Source organism: Nilaparvata lugens, chromosome 3, assembly GCF_014356525.2.
Source record: "Nilaparvata lugens isolate BPH chromosome 3, ASM1435652v1, whole genome shotgun sequence".
NCBI lineage: Eukaryota > Metazoa > Arthropoda > Insecta > Hemiptera > Delphacidae > Nilaparvata > Nilaparvata lugens.
The window spans coordinates 95,984,229-95,994,641 of record NC_052506.1 but is presented as its reverse complement, the minus strand read 5'-3'; the positions used below and the strand labels follow the sequence as shown (position 1 = coordinate 95,994,641).

The following is a 10,413-nucleotide window of genomic DNA, read 5'->3' as shown; positions in this document are numbered from 1 at the left end:
TTGCTGTGTTGTTGTTTAAGTATAAATCGTTCGATTGAAAGATACGAGGTACAAAAGATACAAGAGACAAATTTCTGTATCATAGGTCAGAAAATAATTAGATAGTTTAAAAAAGTATAAAATTTTATTGTCGAATTATAAAATAGTAATGCAATTCAATTATTAATCTATATAGTAATTGTAAAAATAGAATGTATTATGTGTAATCGATACATAAATAAATACGTTTAGGATGGAAATAGAAAATAGGGTACCAATAGTGCTGATCAAAAATCACTCATAAATATCATAAATAGATCGGTCGTAGTTTCCTATTTTTGCTATGAATAACTCATCATGAGTAACCTGGACATTGAAAACGATACCTGTATTATCCTACTTTGGCAATTGCAATCAAGAAGCCGACACCTGAAACTTGGGCATCCGCATGAACCTGACGACAAGCTGATCCCTCCATGATGTGGGCAACACTTTGAACAACAGATGGTGAGCCTCATAGTACCAAGGACTGTTCTTGTACAGCGCTTTGGGATTAATGGACGTTAATGCATCGGTGAAATTTCTGTACAAATTTGCATCGTCCACTTCCTTGACAGTTTCATTGCGCTGCAAATTGCTCACTGCTGCCAGATAGCTGTGATACACGTGGAAGTACTCGCCGTAGAAGTCCTTGCATTCGGCACTCATGCCTTCGTGCATCCTCGATGCGTGTTCTGGTTGCTTACTGAGTATCTTTGTCTGGTCGAAGAAGGAGCCTGAAAAATTAATAAATTCAGTGTCGTTTTAATTATGGTATACGGATCACATTTTCCTATTACAGAACAAAATATTAATTTCTTTTTCCTACAGTTATGTTGAAAAGTGTCCACTGCTGCACTGATTACAGAACGCAAAGAATCACTTTTCCGCTCTAGTGCGGGAAAAATTTTTCTGCACTCCAGATTTGCAACATGGCAACGCAAAATACTTAGTAGGTTATATGGAGCAACAGTGCAGCAAAATCAAAATGAAGTTGGTAACAGTGACTGCTGTGGCTGCTATAGTGAGCAGAGGTGCAACGAAGCACAACGCGCTAATTATTAAGTAGATATTATAACCAAGGACAACGAGGACTTTAGGATTTTAGGATTAAGGTTTTTATCAATAATAAATTACACAGAAAAACATTTGATGCATTTCAGGCAATTTTACCCATAATTACCCACTTTTCATATTCAATGGTAACTGTAGGAAAAACTTAATGTGAAATACGTGCGCAAAGTTCCTCTGCTGCACTCAAGAAACCATTCCGCCCTCGCCTACGGCTCGGGCGTAAACGTTTCTTTCGGTGCAGCAAACTGTCACTTTGCGCACTAGTTGCACAAATAACTTTTTCAATCAACTACGTTCTGTAGGTAGGGGGGAAACTGTTTGCAAACAGTATTGTATTCAATGATCTGTAATATCATTTGTGTAACAGAATTTGTTATGTAAGTGATGTCATTGAATAAAACTCGTTTTGAATGACTTTTAGACATCAATCCATCAATTCTGCCACTGAAATAGTAGGTAAGAATAAAATAACATCTTGAAATGGTTTCAATTATGAAGAGATTCCTCGATTTCTAATCCTAATTACGGTATATAAAATCTACTGAAATGAGAAACACTTTCCTTTGGTTAATTATTGAATTATTATTGTGACAACAAATAGTTGGTTATACGTCTTGGTAGACATTTAAATAAATAATAAAAAAATCACTGATCGCTCTATTATTCTAGCAATTAGGCTGTTACAGAAATAGTCTGAGTATTTTCAAAAGTTATATCAATTTGAATTCCTCTTAATAGAACGCGCTTCATGGTGCATACATTATGCAACACCACGGAACGGTGTTTACTCATCAAGTTATTACAATATTTGGCTGTCTGTTACAAATATCTACAACCATTCTTATTGATGACTAACCAAACAGTTTTGTTTCTCAAGCGAAAACTCTGCTTATTATCATGTTCATATATTATGAACGATTATTATCAAAGTTTGCTGCTGTCAGAGAACTGAGACTATTAATAATGATATAAAAAAATATTTTTGTCCTTCCTCATAAAGATTTGAAAAACCTCAAATTTCTATGCTTGTGGAATCATCGCCAATGTTGTCATACATAATCTATATCAATTGACGACAATGCCACATGTATCAAAACTCTAGTTTTGGGTGAATAAAACTATAAAGTGTTTTTAATTTGATTTCATCGTATTCTAAATGAATAAAACTACGCAGAAAACAACTCAACTAAATTTTGTGTTTTCAATTCAATTTAAAATCTAAGAATTAGCATAATTTGGGTGATAGCTATTTTTGATCATTAGATTTTCAACTAACCTGGAACTAGTGAGATTACTCCAACTCCGAACTTGGCACATTCCACTCTCAGAGAATTGTTGAATGCTTGCAGCCCAGCTTTACTAGCACAGTATGAAGATAAACCAGGCAGGGCTTCCAATGCACAGTGACTAGATACATTGATCACACGCCCTGAAAAAATAACAATATTATTTTTTCTAATTCTTATTGATTCTAAAAACCTAGATGCAGTAATTTATAATATAGAATAGGTAATTTAGGTGATACTTAGTATCAGAGATTTTAACAGACTTATCAAGCGAAATCGATAACGTCGATTTCAATATGGGTAGTGACCGTAGTCGAGTAGATTAGATGCTGGCTTTATAATTCAGAAACCCAGGTTCAAATCCCGGCCCGGGCAAAATATCTATTTCGGGCCACTTCCGTGTTTCGGATTACACGTTAATTCGTCGGTCCTGGCTGCCTAAAAAGTAGTCGTTAGGTCATGTCAGAGACCCTGAAATTCATCAGTTGTAACCTGAAAACTCTGACACCAGACCTGAGCCAGCTAGGTCACTCGATATTATTATTTTAATATGACTTCTTACAACATTATTTTATAAGAAATCAGATTTGATGAGGTTACGGAAGAAAAATGATAACGAGTTATAAAGGAATATGCCTACTAGTAAAGTAGTATCTGTCGAATTACTTGAACACTATAATAGTTATATTCTTTATACCTTACTCATAAGAAACTATCTATATTTTATAATAAAAAATGGATAAGGGGTGAAACCGAAAAAAATAAATATGATAAATCTGGGCTCTCTTAAGCTAACAAGCTCTTTGAGCTTGGCATATTCATATATTGATCCAATTATACACGATATGTGAATTATTCCCGTCAAAATTTACTCCGTAATATGTATCTCACCTATTTTAATGACTCAAAATTTATAATCTATTTTATTTATTTGGATAGGGAGAAAATGGATAGCATAAAAAAGTTGGTACCTATCCACAAGTAGGTTCAGTACTCGAGTTGAGAGAATGCCTTATAGAAATCGAGAGAATATTTTTTTTGAAAAAAAGTGTTTCCAAAGAAAATCAATTCACGGATCAGATTCCTCTTGATTCAAATGCATTATAAATTATTCAAAGGTACGATTGAGCGTCATCGTCTGACCACGAGAGAATAAGTTATCATTCAGAAATGCTGGTCGCAATCTGTTCACATGTTCTGTGCTGTATATTTTTCAACAGTTAAAAATCGGGGCTGTCAAAAACGTCAATAGAAATTTCCACAGAACATTGTTTTCAATAAGCTTTGAACAACAGAAGTCTTCACTTGAATCAGACTTCAAAAATGTCCTTTATAAAAATTAATAGTAAATTTATACATCATTTTAGTAGTTGTTCGTTCATTAAGACGTCTATGAAGTTTGAATGATTAAACTATATATCTTAATTGAATAAGGAGATAAAATGCTAGTGTTTATTTACTTGTAAATGATTTAAGCCATGGCCATCTATAGTTCTCTAGATGGCTATGTTATACCATAGATGTCCCAGTTTTAGCTTACCTTTATGCTTTCTTAATAATGGCATGAAAGACTTTGTCAAGTAAATTGGTGCCAATAAGTTCACTTCGATCTGATTTCGAATCATATCTTCAACTTGCCATTCCAGTTCTCCGAAAATCATTATTCCAGCATTATTGACGATAGCATGGAGTCCTAGACAAAACGAAATTTACGATTGAAAAGGGAATAAACAGTAAAATATAATAATTATTGTACAAGTCTTGATGCGATAACTGAATAATTTCAATTTTTGTAAACTGAATACTTTCAAGAGACTCAATTCAATCGATGATTAGGAATAATTTCTGCAATTTGTTGAACTGCTAGTCGTCTATACAAAAGACTTATAAAATATTGATGAATCAACACTTTACCATTTTATATGGATTCTTTCCTCTGGTCTATTTTTTCAACTCCTCGTTAAAATAGTTCTCAATTTATACCTTAACAATTTATCGATAAGAAATTAAAAAAAAACCGCAGATTATAATCTGAGCTGCATGAAATGCTGTTATCAAACTTAAACTATTTCCAGCTATTTAAAACTGTCCATGCAACAGACACTAAGAATGATGAATGTTTATTCATTTATACAGACAGGATGCCTCTAATGTGTCTAGAACATAGAAATGTTCTAGGTGTTCCAACGCCTGAAGATTTTATGGCAAACAATAATATGGTTAACAGTTTAGGAACTAAGGCAAATTTTCAATAGGTCCACTTCAATAATTCCCCTCAAATCATATATCTGACAGCATTAGCGAGTGAATTTTTAGAATTAGCCTATGTATAGAATTTGTGAGTTTAAATGCAGCCTAGTAGAAAAAAAAACATTTTTCATACGGTAGTTTATTTTGTTAGAAACTGCTCCACTGAAAACATTGAGAGTGCCGTAGTGATGCTAATTATTGGCATATTGATTGAAAACGACTTGATACTGACAAAATCATTATTAAAATAATCATAATAAATAATACATTTTATTAAAACAATAATTTGAGATACTAAAAGACTTGATACTGTCATAACCATTATTTATCAAAACAATAATTTGATATAGTAATCTCGGTTGTTACAACATTATTAATCTCTAGTAGTTAGAAATATTCTCTAATATAGAGTAATCTCTAGTAAACTAGAGTCGTTTTCATTCAATATGGATATAGACACAACATAATCTTCACAACACAGGAGAATAATTATATTGACATTCAATAGTACAGAGTAACTCAGGAAATGACTTGAAAAATAAAAGTTATGGTACTTACTGTAATCTGAGTTTTCTGCAATGAGACTCCTCACATGTTCTACACAAGAACTGATATCTGAAGAGTTTTTGAGATCCAATTTGATGACTGACATACATTTGTTGTCCAATTTTCTGAGTGACATAGCTCCAGCACTTTGTAAATCAATGACTGAAGCTACAACACTGAAGCCCAGATTATGGCAATGCTTTGCTGCACTGTAGCCAATGCCAGAGTCGCATCCAGTCACCAGCACCACATCGCATCGTTTAGCCTCCAAACTCTTATGTGATGTAGAAAATCTCCTGTAGAGAACAAAGAGCGACGCAGAGGCAGCAGCTACTATTAACTTCCCTGAAGGAAGGAACTGATTATGGTGAACACTTGGAGTGAGAGGAGAGAATTGTTTGGTCACTGCACTTCCCATGGTCGACAAGACAGCACTCTGTAACGAATAATCAGACAATTAAGGAAAACTTTTCACGATGGTGATCTATGAATTGAAATGTAGAGCAAGAGTAATGCATTGACAATTGCATTAACAAGACGTTGTAGAATCGTTCCATAAGGAAAAACACAAAATTTTATTTTCCTCTGTTACAGTAGTTTGATATTTTTTTTATTTTCAATGGAAACTATCTATTTCGATAGTGAATAGTGTGAAAAACATATTTTTATATTTCATGGAATATATATTTTTTATGAATGAAGAAGGCTTGACTGTTCAATTACATTAAGATTTTTATCAGACGATTTAGAGATGAATCTAAGGAATCATTGAAAGAGATAAATTTTGTTCGTGGTCCACATTTTCAAAAATAAAAACCTCTTGATGTTATAGTAGTATTGTGAACTGCTTTTACTTTGTGCTGATTGTTCATGTTTATTAGGAGAATTTTTCTCCAATCATAAAGAAATTTGAAAATTTGTGAAAATGAGACCAATTTACACAGGAGAGTGTGCACAGAAATTGAAAATTAATGAAGATGTGCAGTATTTAAAGATTAATAATGAATTATAAAATGTGGGACTGTCCAAAATTATGGGTGGATCTCACCGCATGTATTCTATCGAATAGCTTATGTCTATTGAGTTCTCTACATATCAATAATTTGGAAAAATTATTCCAGCCCCTCGAAATTGGATTCTGATTAATCTTGAAAATTAAAATTATTTTCAAAGTTAAAAGAGGTAGATTGAGTTGTATGTTGTTTTGGAAACAAGTTCAAAATATTGTTGACTGATTTCGATTCAAGCATCTATAATATAAAAATCGGCGCCATCTATATTAATAAAGAGTGTCTTCATTTTTGCTGTAGTCTGTGCAAATCTTTGATTACTCTTATGGAGTACAGTACTGCCAGATTTCACAGAAACCGGAGAGCCTGTGAACATTGGCCATGAGATGAGCTGAGCTCAGTGGCCATTGATCCTGTGAGCTGATTGTGAATATTCCATGAGATCTTCTATTCCATCAAAACATTGGAGAGTTATAGGAGATAAAATATGAAAAAAGGGAAGTGGTTTTTTTATGCCAAAAAACCTTCAAGAGCGTATATTATTTCAAAAACTATGAGACATTGAAAAAAGTTTCAGATTACACTTGTAGTAGACTTAAGTTTTGTATGGGATAACTGCATAGTTTTTGAGATATAGGCTATGCGAAATAATTTTACCTTCAAATAACTCCCACTCACTTAGCAAAAAGGGGAGGGGTGGGTAATTTTGACATAATCGCCCTCTTACTATCCATAAAAGATATGCCTTCCTAACTTTTCCCTCTATAGGTACCTTTTTGAGCATTCCTTGCCTAGACTATTTAAATTCTATTCAGGTTCTCTTATATTCTATTCAACAAGTTGTTTTATTTTGTTGGTGTCGAGAGTGGCGTGCCCGTTTTTTTTGCCAGGAGTGATGGCAAAGTGCATGCATTAGAGCGTCAGTGGGCATTAGGCCTAAGGCCTGCAGAATCCATGGCCTAAAGAATCCATTTTAGTCATGATAAAAGTAGGATCTACTCATCATATAGGTAATATAGACTCGACTTAATTTCAGTTTTACACTATTAATATGTTTTACCACATTAAAATTAAGAAAAACGTATGAATTGAAATAGCTTTATAAATAAATTACAGTGCGGTATTACTTTCACCTCTTGAAAAAAGTATACCAGTGAGAAACCAGAGAAGTTAAGCCGACGCTTCCTCACTCCCCCACTCTTGGTGTCCGAGCGACTTGCGAAGCATCAGTTGTTATGGCTGTTTTTGAATTGGAAAACCAGATTGTGCTGTTCCCAGTGTAATATCTCGCAATAATAATTAATAACTTGTGACTTACTCGGACACCAAGAGTGGGGGAGTGAGGGAGCATCGGCTTCACTCCTGGTGTCCCAGATTTATATCAGAATGTTATAAGAGCTTAAGACTCGCTTTAATCAGGATACTTGGTGTGCAACCGTCTAACGGAGCATATAAGCGGCGCAGGGCGCTCATTGCATTAGTGACACCAGGTTTTGGTGTCTGGCTGCTATGTCACTCTGGACACTAACCAGACACAGCTGGGGCAGAGTGAGACACAGATCTGGAGTGTTCAGTTGGACTCCAAAATTTAGAGTTTCAGTTGGTGGACACCTGAACCTAGTGTTCCGGTTTGTGTTACTAGTTGAATGGACGCAATAAGAAATAAGTTCATGAGTGCTCTGCAATCTGCGACTCTCTCAGGCACTTGGTTTCCTACTGGTATCCTGATCCTAAATTTTATTTAAGCTACCAAAAATCAGTTCATCAAGTTGGTTGTAGATTTTTAATTCTAAGAAAGTTTGAAAGTAGCCATAAAAGTATAGGGAGATTTCGATCTGGTTTCTCTAAATAGAAGCTGGTTGAAACTCGACAACAGAAGTCATCCACGTGGGTTTATACAAAGAAAAATATAAAAATATGTACCAGACCGGATGCAATAAAACTTTGTTAGGTACAACAAAACTAAAAATGAAAACTATAAGTTAATAAAAATACAACCTTTTGCGTTCCAAATAATCTCCACACTTGAAAAGCCATTAGCCAAATTAAAAACAATGAAACTAATGTAAACAATGAACAAGCACGTTGACTACACGGTACTTGGTAAACCTTGTCGTCTGCACTCGCAGGAGTCGCACACTGATCTAATAGCGTTTCTCTTGACACTACTCATTCACAGCACATATTTATGGCGCAAGCGCTTTGTATTGAATGGTAGTTCCATCAATGGCCACTGGGCCTGTGATAGCGTTCTCCCCAAAATACACTTGACACCGAGGAGCGACCACAGAGAAGAAGTAAGAATCTTCACAGGAATTGTAGAATTCCTTCTTTTTTCCCTGTGGAATTCTTTCTTCTCTGTGGAATCTTCTACTTTGTGGGAGCGATACACCATTTTTAAGGCACATGTGCTTTGTATTCAGTTTATCGTCTATAGGTCCACGTTATAATGACAGTATTTGATCAACTTTAGTTTTGCTATCCTTGTCTATCATTCGACATAGCCGGTGGTACTATCCTTTTCTAGGTCCACAACGATGCCAATTATGTTTTTGAAAGTGTAGAAATATAATTAATTAATGCAGAGAATCGGCATCGCTATTCTTCTATCTTTATCCACTGCCATTATAACGTGGACCTCACTATAGTTCCATGAAAAGCCACTGAGAGCGACTCCGTTTGGTGCAACACAGCAAAGTCTTTTAAAACAAGCCTTCTCTGATTGGCTCTCGTGAAATTGACTATGATTAAAATTCAACTGGCTTTTGTGCCACCGGGCCTTAGTACCTGTTTGCATTCGAATTCCAAAAATGTTCATTGTCTATGTTACAGATAACTCAACTATTGAATCAACAAATATTTTAGCTGTGGACTATATTTATCATCATGAAAATTAATCAATCAATAAATCAACAACTATTTGTGGACAATATTTGTATGAGCATTAGCAAAGTTCTCACTTTCGACTTACTAGAGCCCAAAATCGTTTTCTGTCTGTTTGTGTGTTCCAAAAGAATTACTTTAGAGAGTATATTGATCAATCAGCTTCAAATTTTGAACACATATTCTTTGATCCTTTTTACAGAACAAGTTCGTTGGACAACAAAATTGACTCACTCCTTTGTCCTTTTTCAGGATACAAAAATAACATTGAAAAAATAGAAGTGCATAGAAAAAAGTTTTTTAACTCATCATCTATCAGTCAGTTCGGATTTTTTTCATGCAATTTCTGTAATTTTTTCATTCATCTAAGAAAGCTGATGCAATTATTTGGCAGTTGTCACACGGACTGTCAGACAGACAGACTTTATGTGTGGACACATGATTTCAGCTGAATAATACACAACATTATTCATAAGTTCTATATTAACTCGCTTCTATTAGCATCTGTCTTTTATGTACACATAAGTATTAAAATGTAAGTAGAAGCTACCATAAGAGTTTACACTTAGGCGGGTTGCACACCGGAGAAACGCATTTCGTGAATCCCTCTTTCATGAAACTTGTTTCATGCAATCCGTTTCACTCGTGCATGCATACAAAAGAAACGTTCCCTGCTTAATCTTATCAGTCGATTGTGATGAGATCATTGAAATGGTTTGAGATATCGATGTGTGTGGGTTTCGCTATCAATTTTCCTTTGAAATTCTGTACCGAAATCATATATTACATGACCACCTTTCCATTTCTAAAAATGAAGTTGGATTCAAAATGAAACTGGATTCTAAATGAAGTTGGATTCATTTGATGGATACAACATGGTGGATCGTGGACAAACATTTGAAAGTATTTTTCCAATTGGAATAGAATCCCCATGCAACCAACTACCGTACTTGTAAAAGAAATATTTAGCTGTTTCCATATAATAATTCTCACCATCTCTGTATAATTAATTACAAGATGCGAATCTCATAGATCAATAATTATACAATGGCTCATGAGTGATTCTTTTCAACCCAGGGGGTTTCTAGCTATAATCATAAAAATTAATCAACTGATAAATTAACAACTGTTTCAGTTGTAGACAATATTTAACATCATAAACATTTCATTAATCTCCAATTTCTTTTATTCCAAATTATCAATTATTATTTTAGGGTTTTTTGACTAAATTCTCAGTTATTATTTCAGTTTATCAGGTACAATAACTATTATTAGCCTATTCAAATTGTGAAACACTCATTTATTCAAAAGATAAAGCATTTGGAATGCCCTATATACACATTAGT

At 34.3% G+C, this 10,413-nt stretch overlaps 1 protein-coding gene across 1 annotated transcript; it reads right to left on the bottom strand.

The window, feature by feature from the left end:
- Positions 1-105: 105 nt before the first annotated feature.
- Positions 106-9,662, bottom strand: LOC111057359 (D-beta-hydroxybutyrate dehydrogenase, mitochondrial). Its single transcript, XM_022344785.2, has 6 exons — positions 9,650-9,662; positions 8,183-8,349; positions 5,187-5,610; positions 3,919-4,071; positions 2,369-2,521; positions 106-755 (listed from the first exon to the last, which is right to left on the bottom strand). Exons 1-6 carry the CDS (start codon positions 9,660-9,662, stop codon positions 394-396), a joined length of 1,272 nt encoding a protein of 423 aa, XP_022200477.2. The 3' UTR covers positions 106-393.
- Between the last annotated feature and the right edge of the window lie 751 nt (positions 9,663-10,413).

Coding starts and splice junctions, on each gene's coding strand:
- LOC111057359 (XM_022344785.2), bottom strand. Junction 4,072..5,186: donor TGCAGAAAACTCAGATTACA/GTAAGTACCATA, acceptor CGTTTTGTCTAG/GACTCCATGCTATCGTCAAT. Junction 2,522..3,918: donor ATTATTAAGAAAGCATAAAG/GTAAGCTAAAAC, acceptor TTATTTTTTCAG/GGCGTGTGATCAATGTATCT.